Source organism: Aptenodytes patagonicus, chromosome 5, assembly GCF_965638725.1.
Source record: "Aptenodytes patagonicus chromosome 5, bAptPat1.pri.cur, whole genome shotgun sequence".
NCBI lineage: Eukaryota > Metazoa > Chordata > Aves > Sphenisciformes > Spheniscidae > Aptenodytes > Aptenodytes patagonicus.
The window spans coordinates 56,851,496-56,869,575 of record NC_134953.1 but is presented as its reverse complement, the minus strand read 5'-3'; the positions used below and the strand labels follow the sequence as shown (position 1 = coordinate 56,869,575).

Here is an 18,080-nt window from a genome sequence, read left to right as displayed (position 1 = left end):
CCCAGCACTCCCTGGGGATCCTGAAAGTATGCTTGGGATTCAGCTTCTTAAATTCCTTTTTCTTTACAAAATTGGTAGCAAGCTGCCAAATTACCCACTTCCCACCAGTTTTAGGTATTCAACAGATGAAAGCAAATGTTTCTGTTGAAATAGACAGTAGATTTTTAAGCAAGCTCATTAGGTACCTTTATTATTTTTTTACAGTTGACAGCACAGACTGTTTTGCTCCGTATCATTGTTGCATGACATTCCATTTGGCACAGGGTTTATTTTTAGCCAGAGACTATCAAAAGCATTTTTCAGTAGGACTGTCACTGCTCTTGAACAAGGAATCATTTTACTGCAGGAACTTTGCTGAAACAAAGAAGATATATTGGACAAATGGGAAATTATAAATCTAGACCAACCCAAACTTGCACTGGTAATTAACGTTGCTTTTTTAAATGCAATATACCATACATCCATCTGCAAGAAGCAAATGATATTTCAGGAAATAACTCATTGCTAGTTTACTTTTGAGTTCAAGGTTAAGGTATTGTATGGCTTAACCCAAATGGCATATATAGTCTGTAAAAGAAGACAAAAAGCTAGTAAACTAAATTTCTCTGTGCAATCATATAAGATCATATTAACTTAGATTATTGTGGTGATTTAACTCATACTTCATTAGAAAAACCTTTAAACTTCCAACCTTTTTATGCTGTGTGTCTATGCTAAGATTTAGGAAATAAGAACTAACAAACGCAACCTAAGGTTTAAGTTTTCTCTTGTTCAGTTAAAAATATTTCTGATAAGGATTCATATGTATTAGTTGTCTATGAAATCAGTATATATGTGTCTATATTGGTTGCAGCAAGAATGGTTTAATAGCTGTAATATTTTAAACTTTCATACTTTAATAGAAAAATATATGAAACTGTACGATTGGATGTTTAAAAATCAAGTGCTTTGGTTACTGGGACATTATGATTTGAGTTCCTGGGTTTTATACGTTTTGAAGTGTTTTATGAATCAGGGTTTTTTTGTTGTTAGATGAATGGAAGAAGAAAGTTAGTGAATCGTATGCTATAATCATAGAACGATTAGAAGATGACCTGCAAATCAAAGAAAAGGAGCTGGCAGAACTGAAGCATGTTTTTAGGTAAAATGTTCTGGAAACCTGCTTATGAATTTCTTTCAAATGAGTATTTGCTGTCAAACAGTATTTTCAGTTTCAGGTGTTTTCTTATGGAAGGAGTTTCTCACATATGGAATGCATGTTCTTTAATGTCTATTTTTGGGAATATGTCGTTACAGTTCTGGGCCAGAGTCCCACAGCATAGTACCAAAATTAGTGGCTGTTAATTACTGATGCCAATATTTCATAACAAACACCTATATACTTTTGTAAATGAATTAGCTTTAATGGGATGTCTAATTTTGTTGTGTACTTTTCAGTTTTGCTAATGTGTTTCTTCAGACAGGAATATTGCTGAAGTAACAAATTTTGAACAAACACAAAAGCAGATTATCTTCTGAAAGTTGATTTCAAATTCATGATTGTAATCACTTTCTCAGGACAGCACATGCTAACAACCAAGTTCACTCGACCAAGTAACATGCTTACATGTTCATTATCTGAAAAGCTTAAATAGAGAAAACACCCAGCTCACTGACTGTGAATAAGTTAAGTAAATGATCAGGTAAATAATTCCAGACATCAAAACCACTTGAAAAAATAGGGGTTTCTAGTCAGAAATAAATCACAAGCTCAAAAAAGCTAAACTGGTCATATAAATTATTCATCATGCTTACTTTCAGCTAGTATAATTACCACTGTTTGAGCCTGTTAAGTGAAAGACGACACTGGGCTTTCACTGCAGTATGCTGACCCTTTTGGCCATGATCCAGTGTGGTACTTCGATACTTGCCTCATTTTAAGCCTCTTTAGTAGTAAAACCAATTATCTTAACAAATTGGAGCCAGAGTACTCTCTATTTTAGTTAAGCAAGACAACTGAGTATATGGTGAAAGTGCTTAATTCCTGCATTAGGCATATAAGAGAAAAGAAACAACTTTAAGGTTAGCAGACCTTTGGCAGTTCAGCTTATCAGTCTATCTTACTGCCCCATGTAATTCTCGTTAAGATGTCAGCCAGACTCCTCTTCTTAGATAAAGAGCACTGCTTTTTTCCACGGAAGGAGTGGGAATTAATGATACTGGTTACATTGCATTGGAAAGGCTTTTTTTTCAGTCAGGCTTGAGGAATCAGCCAGTGATTTCTGTTCCAAAAGCTGCCTTCACCCATGAGTAATGAAATCAGTCAGATTTTGTGAGTATCTAAAATCCAGATCTGTCCTGTGTAAAAGATCAGTCTTGACTAGATGAAAAACTTTTCTACAGTAGCAGTGGCTATTTTCAGAAGACTTCTCATCTCTGAAGTAGCAGAGGAATTAATAGGGTTTTCTCCCATTATTAAAACAAAACTATTTATTAAAAAACATTAGGGCTGAGAAACTGGGTGCTTGTTGGAAGCTAAGGCAAAGAAGGTAATTTGCCTGATGGAAATGAAATAAGTAGCTGTTAAAGTCCCTGCTCTGAAAGATTTGTCATATCGATAGGACAAAAGTGACAGCGCCTGGCAGAGGAAAAACTGTCAGCATCCCCATTTTACACTCTGGGAACCCATGCACAGATCAAGGGATAAATTGTCCAGTGCCATAGAAAAAAACCAATAGTTGCAATAGTGAAAAGTAAGTTTATAAGTAGCATGACACCTGTCACTTCTTGGATAAAAGTTTTCCCTATTCTATTCCTGTATCTCAGAGCTATTATTGCAATGGTTTCCTAAAAAGACCACCGTAAAAATAAAAAGTCAGAATTTCATTTCCCCAAAATATGTAATTATGTCTTCAGAAAGGAATTAGGAGGACACCTAGATAAAACTGGGCCCTGAGTGTAGTCATTTGAGCTAGTTTTAATTTTCAATATAGGCCTTTTAATTGCAGCTTTTAATATATAAAACTCCTTGCAATATTTTCCCACAAAAACATTAAAATTTCACCAGTTTATAAGAACTCAAATCGTATTAAAATGGAATATCATTAAGAAAAAAACCTGAAACTTTTTATTATTATTTTTCAAATTGGAAGAAGAGGAAAATTTAAGTGTATCGCTAAAATGGTAAAACCTGGATTCTTAACCACACAATAAGTGCTAGGAATATGAATTTTTAATTGAATAAAGACGAAAATTGAAGCAGGAGACATGACTTTACAGCACAATAACATTCTGTGATTTTGAGACTTGCAGAATTCATCCTTCAAACAAAGCAACGCATTCCACCATGCAGTCACTGTAGTGCATCGATACCTACGGTGTGTACAGCCATGCAGACCCAACATGTTACAGCAAAGACAAGTTAACTAAAAGGACTTGTTTCCCACAACCTGAAATTTATTTTTCCCTCGGTTGCCCCTGAAGGAAAACCTGAAGAATAGATGAGCCTTATATCACTATCATTAATCACAGTATGTCAGAGAAGAATTGCATGAAGATAAAACATATTTGAAGAATGAGATTTTATTTTTACTGAGCAAAACATTTTCCACATTAGTAAAGTGGAAGTGGTAGATGAAGGGCTGTCACCGAACAAAGGTAAATGTGACTATAATGTGTGAAAAAAATGTTCCATACAGAAGCAGTTTACATTTAGGACATAAAAAAATGAGATTCCTTAACACGTGATACCCATCTTATAAGGAATGCCTATGAAAATCTAGACTGATGTAAGAATTAATCTCGCTGAGGCACACAGTTTTGGCAAAATAAGTCCAATTCTTGCATTTATAAATAAATACTATGCTCTATTTTTATCAGGCCCATGTCCTTTTCAAACCATGCACTGTTCCTGAACATTATAAAACTCAATAATGACAGCAGGCATTCAGGAGTTTCCGTCAGAGTAGTCTTTCAGATAGAAAAGTATTTTCCAAAAAGCTAGTTTTTATGAGAAAAAAATTGTCAAAATTTCTCACAAGGAAAATATTTAATTTTTGTGTATTTAATATTTAATTACAATTTATTTAATTTGAGTTAGAATTGCTAAATTATTTACTTACCAGCACAAGACTTTGTACATGTGTAATTCACACCACCATTTTCTTCTGTGGACGGACGTTCTTGGAGACGCACTCCTCCTGTACGGCAGTATGGGTGCTCCTCATTCTGCCCAGTCCCTAAGTGATTGCAGTGGTCATGGCACTGGATGCCTCAGCATGCAGGAGATCCCATCCTGAAGCCCACCCTCTAAAGAACATACTCAGAGCCCAAAGTACAATTTCTGTGGGTTTAATGGGTCACTTTGCAATCTGATAGCTCTCAAACCACTCCACTAAACTGGAAAAGTAACTTTCAAATTCTGGAAGTTAAAATGGTTTCTTTCAAAATAAAACGCAGAAAAATGCAGCGGTTTAACATTTCCAAATTAATTTTGTCACACTTCGTGAAAAAGAGTATGAAAACACAGGTTTTATTCCTGGTTTAGAATGATAACACACATTGAACAAGCAGAATTTCTTTTAGGATAGACTTAACTAAGAGAATTCTATTTAAAGAATAAATTATTGAAATATTTATTGAAAGAAAAGGCCTAAGTGTCACCCTGCTTAACAGGGGCCATCTTGCTAAGGGGAACTTCGCATAGGTTTATATTTTAAAAAGAGAAAGAAATATTAAAACCTTCTTTTTAATTGTAACCGGGTTAAATATGTTTAACAGTGCTACTCACTCAGGATGGATTTAGAGATACACACATCTAAGTGTTCTGCTAAACCATGATCATTGTTATACTGCATGGAAAAAAACCTAAACTTCTATTGACAGGCTGAAATCAGCATTCTCCACAAAAATATTAATTGCTATGTGTATTTAATTTTCAACAAATGTAATTACTTAGAATGTTTGACGGAGCAGTAACAAGTCAATCTGTGCTAAAGGAAACCCATGAGACTCGACAACAAAAGCTAAAATGTTCAAGTATGGTAATCATTTAACAATCTGTAAGTAAAAATAGCGATCATTTTCCTTCACACTTTTCAGAAGCTCTCTTCACTGTTTAAAAAATAAATGTGACACTTCAGACATTCAGGAGTTTTTCAAGTAAAGCTATAATGCATATTTAGATAGGACTTATGACCAGAAGTGGGTATAGCTTTAGTTATGGAGAGGTTACTGCTCTCTCATAATATAATGGGCTATTAACTATGTGAAATAAAGATGTCCAGTCGCAATGCCCACAATCTTATACACAGATACCATTCATGTTTCTTTGTAAAACTAGAAGCATCTTTAGGTTACTATCCATTCCCTTTACTGCCAGCTTTTCTAGCTTTATTTTATGAAGTACTTTATTTTTGAGCTTTGACAGGTGGTGTATGACAGGAAAAGGAGAATGGAAATTAATGAATTATAAAATTGCATAGGTTGTAACATTTTAATGTATGTTCTTTTTTTTTTCGCTAAAAAAGAACAGAGCATTGAATACAAATGTTGAATGTCTTTTTCAATGAGTCAGACTTCATATGGATCCTATTTAAGAGTTATTATGTTAGAACTGTGTTAATAATAATCACTTCATTTTAATTATTCATTTCATCCTTGTGTGGCCTAGAGAGCGCCATGAAATCATTAAGCTATATGAAAATCTAACACCGTACCAAAAATGTGGAAGAAAATTAAACACTAAATTGAGCTTCATTTTGTCAGCATCACAATATGTAAGTGACATTTGGTTGTCAGAATTGTTGAGAATTTTAAGTGCAAACATGCCTTTCCTTAGTAGGATGTGAGTACAAACTGTAATATTTTAATTGTTTATATCAAAACCAGAAATACAAGTTAATGGGAAGTCAAAATGAGGATCTATAACTTATTTTAAAGTTCTGTTTTAATATATCACATTCCAGTGCAATAAACCAAAGCAGAAAAACAGTGCTATAAAATTATACCAGTCTGCTGAACATTACGGGGTCCGTGTTCCTTCTGATGCCTTAACATAACTGTCAGTAATGGGTGTTTTGAGGAAAGGTGAGAGTCCCATCCTGGCACGGCTGCTCCCCAGCCCCACTCCAGCCCCTCCTGTCCTGTCCTCTCAGGTCTCAGACACCCACAGATCTTCTTAGGACTTAGTGTGCTATTAGAACTTCAAATCCTCAGCCAGAAATGTAACTTTTAGAAAGACTGCTTCATTCCTCAAAATGCTTTAGAAACATTTGTCCTTTAATCATTGCCAAATTTTTGTCTGAGCTTTGGTTACCTTTCTTCCGTGTACGTGCTTCTGTAGTGTTTCCATGTATTGGCTGTACAGTGCTTCTATGATCTCATTTGGGGGACATAAACTTACTTTCTGAAAGGCTTTTTCTGGTTATTCTTTTGACTTGACTTGTTTGCCTCTAGTTCTGTGCATGTCCTGCTCATCATTTTAGAACAAATACATAGATCTTTAAAATATTTCTTAGTTATTATTACATCAATAAAGAAACTGGTTTTGTGTGGATTATTTATATTTCTAAAGAGTCTTTCCTCTTTTTTCCTCTAATTTAGCTGAATTTAGAATGTATATACTGTGACTGAATAGCAGGATTGTTCAGAAAACAATAAATCTGGACTACTCACTTGATATCAGTAAAGTATTTCTAGATTTACAGAGTGTAAACTGGTATAAATTTAGCCCTGTGTCTCAAAAAAAAAATGTATCGAGGTTTCTTTTTTAAATGTTTTCCAAATGAAAGAAACTGTGCTGAAAGATGAAAACAGTAATCATCTGTAAAATCTCTTTTTTCAGCTCTGATGAAGCCTTCTGCAAAGTCAATTTAAATTACCGCACAGAAAATGGGCTCTCTCTTCTTCATTTATGTTGCATATGTGGGGGTATGTATTTGAAATATGATGTTCTTTAAACATTCTATTTACATGGCTACTGATTTGTTCTGTCTAATAACTGTCAGGAAGATTATATTTTCAGTGAATTTCTTTCTGTGTTGTGCTTGTTGACAGTTGGATAAGCATCCGTAAACATTACTTTAAACTCTATTGCCAAGGGGGTTGAATCAAGGTACACTGAACCCCATTATAGCTGATTCTTCAGTCCAAGAAAAGTTTTGGTTGATAATGTAGCATGTTTTACTACAGGTGTTCAACTAATTCAAAATTACTTGCTATATGCATTAGTTAATCAATCCATACTCATCTAGTATTGCTCTACATTTCTGTATTCTGTCCATGGTACAGACTTCAGGCTAGGGAGCTAGTTTTAGCAATACTTTGCCATACATACAACATCTATTTTTCTAGTGTAATGAAAATATCTGTATTTTATTTCATGGTGATTAAAAGACAAATAACTCAAATGCTTCAGTGAAAAATATCAGCTGATAGGATTTTTGCAGATAGCAAATCAGAGTACGCAAGAAAAGAGTACAAGATGTCTTCTGGGATGTTCATAAAAACATACTAATGATGGAATTTTCCACTCTGATCCACATTGCTGCTCTGTTACCCACATAGTGAGTCATTAGTTCATGCACACACTTTGCACTTGTTATAAAATTTTCAGCAAAAATTGGCTGAGGGAGGCAAAGAGAATTTTACCCTAAGGTTTCAGCTCTGCAAAGTACTTACTAATAACATGCATAAACAATTTGCTCAATCTTAGTTAGATGCTATCATGAAGGAGGACCTGATCCTGCACTGCTGAAAACTTTACTCTTAATTTCAGAAAGTGCAAGATCATATCCAAAGACGACATCGGTACCTGGTAACATTAGAGCAATTGGTGGGATTGCTGAGAGGAAGTTTAAGACAACATACACTGTTAAATAATTAGGTACGGTATGTGAATACTTGAAGGAGGGAGAGAAGCTATAAGATCCGACATTGTCCTTGATTACTGTCGTAAGTATTCAGAAGGCAGATACATTTTTTGAGATCATCACTGTGCATCAGAAAGCTAAGAGTAAAGCTACCTGTCCATGCTGACATTCATTAGCATCCCTCAAAGCGACTGTCCCTGTAATAATTTCGAGTAGAGAGGGAGAGCAGTGCTTCCATTCTGAAAGGGCAAAGGAGTTAAGTGTCTGAGAAACCAGAGATTCTGGAAGCATCTGCTAGTTTATGGAGTTCTTTGCAGCATGGTCTGGATGCTAAGAGAGGAGTTTGCTTCTTTAGAAGGTCAACTATCCTTAACAAATCCTTATTAAAGTGTGAACAAACAGTGAGCCAGTACATGGCCAGATCTGCAACTGTCCCCGTGGATAAGGGTATGGTGCCAAATTCCATTTTGAGGTTTCACAGGATATATTTTATGGCTTGCCTCAGGTCGGCAGATGAGCTACCTATTTCTCTTTGCTTTCAAACTCACACAGAAGTTTCTTACTTCATCTGCATCCTATTTTCTGTAAAAGACTTTGTTTTCCAATTTTCTTTCTAAAGGTAACAAATCACATATTAGAACTCTTATGCTAAAAGGACTGCGCCCATCCAGATTAACAAGAAATGGATTTACAGCTCTGCACTTGGCAGCTTATAAGGTAAATTATTTTGAATAGAATTAATGAAAAGAAATCAGAACTGAGCAGCTTAGTCTGAACTATCTAGTTGAACTCTCTAGTTGCAACTTCTGGTGAAAATATAAATTTCACATCTATGGTGCATTGGAAAATGACCTATAAAGAGCCCATGCACAGGAAATCAGCATGTGCTTTTGCAATATCAGCCACAAGGATATGATATTGCTTTGGAAATATTGATTAAATCATGCAATGCAACTCAAGATAGAAGAGTGTTCTTTTTATTTTTATAGCTATTAATAGAAACAATCTCAAAGGACTTTATTTTACAATTTCTCTCTTTTTTGCTTCTTTTTCATTGTTCCTCCTCAAGTTCCACATTCAGTTTCAATATTAATTTTCTTCACTATTATATTTATCTTTTAAGACTCAACAATAACAATAGCAAGGAATAAAGTGAACAAAGACAGCATTTTCCTAAAGAATTGTTATGATTCTTATTTTGAGATGAAGCATCTTAGAAACTTAATCCATGTATAGGCTAGCCCCTATAGCACTTAGCTTTTTAGAGGGAACTCAGATCAAATTTAGGAGTTTATAGTCCAGACTGTAATGTTCAACCCTTATATGTCCCGTAGGTGCCACAAAGTCGTAACAGCCTCTATTTCTTCTGCAAAGCTCGCATGGCAGATACCATTCTGATTTGCTGTATGTTCAAAGCTGACAGAAGGTTAAGTAGGTTGGCACCCGTGTGCCACTCTTGATCCATAAGTGGTGTTCCTCACTCTGTTACAAGAGGACACAGATGTGGTAGATGATCTTTAACCCAAATGCCCAATTCCAAATGCAGCAGGAATCATCACAGTCACAGTCATTCTCCTTCAAAAGCCGACCTGTGGAAGAGGAGATGGTTTGCCTTCTATTAGGTAATAATCTGATAATTAGAATATCTGTCCAGAGAGAAGACCAAAGCCTCTCTTGGAGAGAATTCAAACTCATGTTGCCAATCAGTAAGCTATGGCTGTCCTGGAGTGAGCATGCAATCAGCTTTCCCATGGAAATGAACGGGAGGGTCATTAAAAGAGTGAGAGTGAAGGGAAAGCCTGACATAGGTTGAGTAATGACAGTATTGCCTGGGACACATGGCATACAGTCACCAGTATTATTTGTGCAAGGAAGACACTGAACCGCCAAGGTAGCAATGTTTTAGCTGTTGTAGAGGCGGGTAGGAGTGGAAAGAAAGAAGAGATGCAAGCAGCAGCTTTTGTAATTTTGTCTGAAGTTGGGAAGAAAGACGCGCCCTTACTTCCAATGTTTGCTATGGACAAGCTAAGCCAATTTCCTGCTCCAAATGCTGGATTTCGTTAATCCCATCACTGGAACTCTGAACTTGGCCCAGGTGTGTAAAGGGGTGGTTATTAAATAGGCTGAAGACTCAATGATGGAGCCGGATACCTAAAAGTTACGATATGCTGTGGATGCCATGGATGCCTTATGCTCTGCATCTCCATGGCTTAACTCTGTATATTTGCACCGTAAGCTACCTTCCTCTCCCAGTTACTATAATATGCGCACTTGCTGTATCTTGCATTATGTCTTGGAATTCCTATGTTAGTTTAATTTTACAACCACTGGTACCAATTAGCTATGCAAGCTGTAAAGTGATGACAATAGTCAAATCTTATACATCATGGGATGAAGTGATGGTTTACAGCAATCATAAAAGAAACTTTCCCCCATGCACAATGTTGCATAATTAGCCAATTGCCTTGGAAGAATTTCTCTGCCTTTCTTTAATGTCAATCTCAGTGAATGGTTTCCAATTAATAATTTAGTTGAAGATAAAAACTCCTTTGTTTAAAAGGACCTTTATAACATATTTCTAGGGTGTTTTCATTACTGGGGAATAGTTTCACTTTGCTATCAAATCTTGTTTTGTCTGTTTTCCCTGCACTGTAAAGTTGATATATCTCTTGCATCCACTTAGGCAAAAAACTGTATCAGCAACTTACTTAATCACTCAAGTGATGTGATACAATATCCAATATCTTTTTCAGGTTGCACAAAGATAAGTAAACTATTGAGAATTTTGGGATCTAAAATAAAATGCAATATAACATTTCTCCCCTAAGTGACATTTTGAGACTTTAAGATTTACCATGACTTACCCAACAACAGCTTTTGTTGTATTATAGTTCTTTTCTAAGTAAAATATGAAGGACCCTAGAGATACCTCAGAAACAATGAAGCAATGTATGTTGAGACAGGGCAACTTCTTGTGAAACCCCTTCACTTCTTCTTATCTATAATCTGAATATTCTGTGGCATTTCATAACAGTGAAACAGAACTAGGAAAACTGGACTGAGTCACTAATTAGAACAGAACATTTCTAGATAGTTCAAACTCATCCTGTCTTCCCAGGCTGCATAATGTCCAATCCATTATGCAACCAAGTACCATGCTTCCTGATCTAAAACTATTTGACAGGAAAAGTGATCTGTCCATTCTTATCAAAGAGAAATTCCTATTATTTCCTGGAAACAGAAAAACCATTTCAGTATGAACAAATGTTAAGCTTTCACAGACACATTTTAACTGCTGCTTCTCTGGCATTGATTCATTCTTGCCCTTCTTTTAGTGTCTACTTCGAAGAGGTATAGAACAATGAGGAAGTTTGGAGCTTTTAGCATCTCTTTTGCCCCTGTGTTGTGTGCATTTCTTCTTAGGAAACAATGAAAATAAATTGGACAAGGCTCACCTCTGGTCTGGATGATGGTGGAAGGCAGATCCCCAAGAAGTGAAAATTATGATAGCTCTAGTTGGTGCAGTTAGAACAAGTGATGGTGAGAAAGATGGCCTAGTTTCTCCTGCGAGTTCTGCCATTGCCCCCAGACAAATCATTTTACTTCTCTGTGTTTAATTTCACTATTTGTAAAGGAGAATTTATTAACAGTCATACTGCCTGGGAATTATGACTCTTAATGTGTTTCTCAAGTTTATTCTTATTACTATCATTTGATAGTGCCTATTGCTGCTGTTATACCTGGAAGAAGTCATAGCAAAAGTTGTGTGCATGACAGGAAAGAAGTGAAACAATATGAAAAATAAGCTCACGGTTCAGAATTTGGCATACATGCTATATATTTATCCTGGAACTCCTCGGGCGCCCTTCTTCTGTGTTAGGTACTGTAGTGTTTTGACATTTAAACAGTTTGTGTGAGCACTTAGTAATGGCTTGGAGACTAAGAGATCTTTAAAGACATCATCAAATCAGAACAGAGACTGTTTTTTAAAGATACAGGCTTTAGTATAGCAAAAGAGAGACTTCTGGCGCCTGGGACAAGTCTTCCCGCCACTCCTTTCCTTGCACACTTGTGCTCCTGGGGTCATGGTTAGTCTCTTTTCTTGAAATGCAGCAGCGTAATAGCTAGGGAAGCCTAGACATATACAGCTCTCTTTGGCTCCCTCCCTGTAATTGTTAGAGCTGTGTCCCAGAGGTAACATGTTTTAAATGCATACCTTTTAGGACAATGCAGAACTGTTAACAGCACTGCTGCATGGTGGAGCTGACATTCAGCAAGTTGGGTATGGAGCTTTGACAGCCCTTCACATTGCCACAATCGCCGGTCATCATAAGGTATGTTTCTTCTTTTCTGTACAGGGAATTATATAAGTGAGTGCTAATATTAGCAGGTCATTTTATTTTAGATTGATGCCATTCAAAACAACACTCAGTATTGGTTTAGTACCGCTAAATTTTATTTAATTTTTTTGTACCTTGTGGGAAAATCATATCTGCATATATTTTTCCATTGAACAAACATGCACAAAGGACATAGATCTGTTTGTACATCTCTTACCTTTATATAAATGTCTTTAAAGTCTTGGCAATAAATGGCATTGTTTTCTAAATATCAGAAGTGTTAACGAACAGATACATGAAGAAACACACTCACTCATACATGTCAGGATTTCTGAAACTGGATATGGAGTGAGGCTTCCAAATACTGTCGTTCTGAGTGTGAAGGAAGCACAGCAAAAGAGTTTTATTCCCTCTTCTAGGTGTCACGGGCTCTGCTTCACAGCTCTGTGATTTTTGCTTCAGAGAGGGACAGAGGTTCTCAGTTTAGAGCTATTTTATACTTTGGATTAGTACAAAGAAAACTGTTGTCAGGGTAAGTCATTTGTAGCGTGAATCTCAAACATCCATATTGATAAGTCTCCTATGGGTTAGAGACTTATCACTATGGGGAGCAGAGGAAGGAAGAGAGGGATAAGATTCCCTAGATGCCTATAATTAGGCCTTTCCCTTTCTAGACATGCTGTCTGTCATGAATCTGTTTTCTTATCATTTACCACCTCAGTTCAGTCATTTCACACATCATCTCATTTCTGTCACCTTGGCAACAGCTCACTCAGTGTAATTTATTTATTTTTTTAATCTCTTAAAGTACTGGGTGTGCAAAATTACCTTAGTAATGAAGGGGTTATGACTGTAAATGCACTCATGAATTCAGGTACTTCACTTCTTAATCTCCTTTGGGTCCATTAAGCAAGCAAAGATTTTGTCCTCTGCTTGAGTAGAAGTGTTAACTTATACATAGTGCTGGACTAATTTATGGAGACGGAAACATTAGGATTCTTTAAAGAGAGATAATCAGCAAGAAATGCAAGAAAAAATAACTAAGTACAAAGGAGGAAATATAGATTATATTAATACTTGCCTTTAAGCTGTGAATTTAGTTGTGCATTTAGACTTATAAATTCACTTCAAGTATAAGAGTTTGGCTGGATGACTAGAACAAAACATGTGCGGTTTTCAACAGAATAGAAGAACCTCTATGTATGTACATGGCAAGGATATGCATATAGAAATAGTTACATAGTTATGTATTGAAAGAGAGAAAAGACATTTCTTTTCAAACAGACAGTTTTGTTCAGGAAGTGCTAACTCTTTAGAAATTTTCTGTACTATCTCAAGAAATCTGCCAACATTTAAATACCTGGTCTGAGAAACTATGGGGCTAGCCACTGAAGTTCAGCTGAGGGAAGGTGATACTTCTTCATTTAGACAGTTTAGATTTTCTTTGACTTGTTTCTGTTTAGTCTGAAGAAATTATCAGATCTCTGGGTCAGTAACAATATGCCAGATTTTCTATTTTATTTAGAATTTCAAAGATGCTGATAGATCCCTACTGGAATTTGCAGTCAGGATTTTAATTTCCAATTAAGTTAATTACATATCCGAATTACTTTGAAGCTTTTGAAAACTACACCGGGCACCCTTTGCAAATTTTTGCACTTAATAACTTTGAGTATTTCATCTTGTGTGTTAACTACACGTAGACACGGATAGAGACAGTACCTAAAATCACAGTAGTCATTACAGGGCTCAAAGTTCTTTGGAATCTATGGACACTGATGCAAATAATGGTACCAACAGTAAAGTAGTCACTGGGAGAAACAAGCCGCGCTTTGCAAATCCAGCTCTGAACAGCTTGCATACCAGCACTTTTGCAAGCGCTAGTAAGAACTGTATACCCTCAGTAAATTTTCTACTATAGCTTGGCTGCAAAAGGCTGCCTAATTGTGCGAGTGAAGGAGGCAGAGATTTACTGGAGCAACAGTTTTAGCGCTAGTTAATGTAATGAGTACATGGTAAGTCCCACAAGGGGGCTGTGTCAATGTAAAAGTTCCCCCCATTTCTAATGGAAATATACGTTATGCTGTTTCACCCTCTTAAGGGCTATATATATTTTTATATATATATATATGTGTGTGTGTATATGTGTGTGTGTGTGTGCATGTATACTTTGTCTGCTGGGGACCTTTCCCAGGCTTGTGGGCCATCAAGGGCAACTGAGGATACTGATGAATTTAGCTTTACATTGCCGCCTCCAAACTGGTTCCAAAATGATTTGAATCTGACAGGTATGTTTGCACTTCTTGTTAAAGACACAATGCATAAAGACACCGTTGGTGACAACCTTGCGTTACCTAGAGAGTCTGTGTGTGAAGAAGGTTAAGCTGAAAAAGGTTAAAACAATTTATGGGTGGTCACACCAAGGAACTCAATTAAAAAACTGTTAGCCTTCAGTGTTTCAGTCAGCAACTCCAACAGTGATCAGGGGACAAATCAATCTGTAGCATCTGTTTATGCCAGTGAGTGAGGAAGCATGCTAGCAGGGCAAGCTAACCATTTATATTTTGAAGGTCAGCTCTCCAGGTGGGAGAACAAGGCTCCTCGGTGTGTCTGCGCACAAGCGAGGCTGAGAGCAAGCGGGGATGGAGGTGTTTGCATTGTAGCATTACATCCCTGAGCTCACAGGGCATCGTGACATTCCCTTCAAGTACACATAGAGCTCTTTTTATTAGCTTAATGGACATCCTTCCTTGTGAATCCTATTACTAAAAAACAGATAAGGAACCACCATATCCAATTGTCCTGTGCAAGAATTATAATGGAGATATTAACCAGAGTCTTAACTCTTTAATGATCTTTTTCACTTTTATGGAGTATGTATTTAATATTTCCTCAGTGGGAAATACAAAGTACTCTTCTCTGCATTGGGGTTTCAAGGAATTTTTAAAATGTCTGGGCCTTGTCCTGCAAATGTCAAAGGAAGGTCTGCTATTTGTCTCGTGTCTTTAGCGCCTACTGAGGTTATTGAAAAATAAGGGTGCTCAGCATCCGACAAGGATAAGAAATAACTTATTATGAGTGGTTTTGAAAAGCCCCTTATTTCTTCCTTGGGAATGATCAGATCTTTATCAGAAGTATTCTCCATAATGGAGTGGGAGTCTATATAACTCATTTGGTTCACCTGCTGGTCTGGGGACTGAAGATTTATAGTCCAAGTGAAGGCTTTTTCTTTCCTTCTTTTTATAGCTTTGAAATTTTCAGTCAACTGAGAATATCCTCTGCTAGATTAAATAGCTTATTTTGTCTACAATTTCATGGAAATTCATGGAAATACGGAATAATTTTTTCACCCCCCTAAAAAAAAGAATAAATTTAAGAAAAAGCAAATAGATTTTTGGTCATCTTCCTAATTCCAATAAGATAAATAATTATTTATTTATAAATAATTGTTTATACCATTAAATAAATAAATAACAGAGGTATACACATCAATCCATGCAACACAGTCTTTTACTACAGAAGAGGACCAACTGTATTTAAGAGAAAGATAGAGACAACTGGGGGAAAAATTGCTTTGCTCCCCATTTCCCTGAAGAGTCAGTCTGTGGCTTTTGCTCCATCACCACACCTGAAACCACTAGAGTGATCAGTTCTCTGAAATTAGGATACTGAAGGCCATCAGCATCAATGGGATGTTCCAACTCATTTGAGCCAGTGTGGTGTATAAATATTTCATCTGCTCTGTGATTTAGTGACGTATTTTACTTCACCAAAACTATGCTGTTTGCTTATTTTATGTATTAATGGAAATTGCAGTTCTCAATGGGAAGAATGAAAAATTAATGAAAAATTATAAAATAAGCTGATGACCGTATTAGAAACATCACCAAATAAGTTTAATAAATTTCTCATTGTCTGCTATTTTGAAAATATTAAATGTTTCCAGCCCAGGGAGGTCATTGCTAAATTAATAATGCATGTGCCTCATACACATTTATGTGTTGTCCAGTATTACCACGTTGGAAAACCAGTATCGTTGCCTATTTCATTTTGTAAATTAAAGTTGTCATTCGGAGATTACAATACCTACAGATGTGTGAACTGGACTGAGGGTTGCAGGCACGATGAACCAGTGCTACTTAATTTTTGCAACCTGCAAACCTGAGAATCTGAAGTGTGAATGTTTGTGGCAAGGACCTGTTGGGGAAAAGGGAGTTAGTCCCATCTTATAGATTTTCTACAGTAATAAATCCCTTTTCATTTACAAGTCATATGTTGCCCCATCTTACAGATTTTCTACAGTAATAAATCCCTTTTCATTTACAAATCATATGTTACATCAGCATGTTTGTCACCTGTCTTCACTGGAATTTTACTAGTAATAGGAGTACATTCAAATGATTTAAGAAACCTTGAAAAACTAAATTTATTTGAGCCTATTTAAATGGTTCACAAAGTCCCCATTTTCTTCTTTCATTCCCTGCATTTTATGCTAATGCTGCATCTTCCCAGCCCTTTGTTTTATCTGACACTAATTTTTCAGACCTTTTCAGAATCATTCTAGAACTAGGAATGCAGAAATGGTATTCACACGGCATCAATATACGTGACTACACAAGCTGCAAGATAATGGGCAATCAAAGATTCTACAAATTTGCCTGTCTGAGAATCCGACCAGTGACAAAGAGGACTGGAGCTCACGAGTTTTGAATTCAGTAGCTATTTTTAATAGCTACCAACAAACTGTCCAGACTGAATGAAGTGAAGGAAGCTTTTTACAGCCCACAAATGAGAGCACGAGGTGTTTGGCAAACACAAGAGAAAAAACATTGAGTTGTGGCTCAGTAAAGGAGCTTACATTAACCTGATGATGTGAACTTGTCTGAAAACAGTGACAAACTTTGACAATACTTTTCTCCAGCTGTGCTTTCTTCCCAAGAAAGTCCTGGGCAGAAAATTTGTGTGTGACCCATTTTTAAGCTGGAAGAAGTCAAAGTAAATGCAACATTTTAAAACTATGTTAAATTCACAGTGATCTCTTTGCCCAGAACAGTTACCTTATAGTAATATTGCACAAAAACATTTAAACTATTCTGTGTCTAGCACCTACCAATATCGGCAAAATATAAAAAAAATTGCATTCTTTGGCTAGCCTGTAGCAAAAACCATCCTGTTTACATTTCAAGGAACCAGTACCTGCATCTTTCATTAGTGATTTATCTGTGACCTGTGTTTCATCTGATTGGAACAGCTAAGATAAAAGAACCTGCAAAAGCTTACTGCTGGTCTGATGTCTGTCCTCGTGTCTTACAGAAAAGCACATATTAAATATTCCAGTAGACTTTTTCCTAAGAAAGACAATTAATTGTACATTCATCAGCAAGTTGTATTTAAAACATTCAGAACCCCCTTTAGCAGTTTTTTAGTTCAGTCTGATAGCTTTTGTTCTAAAATTCTTACAGATACATGGAGAGTTAGGAGTTGTAAGAATTTAATGCAAAGGCACTTTGCAGGACATGACTGATCATATCTACATTTGCTAAATTGGAGGGAATTAGGCAAATACTTGCCACTAATCGTGTTTTTATTTTAATAGTTTATTTAATAAAGAAACTCTGAAAATCATGATAGATTCTTTAGATATTTTAGTGGAAGTCTGTACACAGGCTAGCACTGGTGCAAAGGCCTTAACTGTTGAAGTTGTCTCCTTATTTAAATTTTACCTGCTAAAAAGTCAATAATCATTGATTTTATTTTCTTAGAGGATTTCTTATCCCTTGCCCTTGTCCAAAAGACAAAGTCCTTATGTAGTCTCTCTGTTTTATTTTGTTGACTCCTTCTAACCTTCAGAGCAGCTTAATTAATTGTCTTTGAAGTGAACATAATTGAC

At 36.2% G+C, this 18,080-nt stretch overlaps 1 protein-coding gene across 6 annotated transcripts in view; it reads left to right on the top strand.

Annotated features, from left to right (window-relative positions):
* Window positions 1–330: 330 nt before the first annotated feature.
* Window positions 331–18,080, top strand: part of LOC143161202 (serine/threonine-protein kinase TNNI3K) — a 101,587-nt gene continuing 83,837 nt past the window's right edge. For 5 of the 6 annotated variants that reach the window (XM_076339931.1, XM_076339930.1, XM_076339927.1 and 2 more), the window contains exons 1-5: window positions 331–421; window positions 1,033–1,141; window positions 6,824–6,909; window positions 8,470–8,567; window positions 12,074–12,184. In XM_076339931.1, coding sequence (XP_076196046.1) covers window positions 382–421; window positions 1,033–1,141; window positions 6,824–6,909; window positions 8,470–8,567; window positions 12,074–12,184 — 444 coding nt within the window. In that variant the 5' untranslated portion in view covers window positions 331–381. The remainder of the gene's footprint in view (window positions 422–1,032; window positions 1,142–6,823; window positions 6,910–8,469; window positions 8,568–12,073; window positions 12,185–18,080) is intronic. The other variant, XM_076339932.1, reaches the window with a different exon arrangement.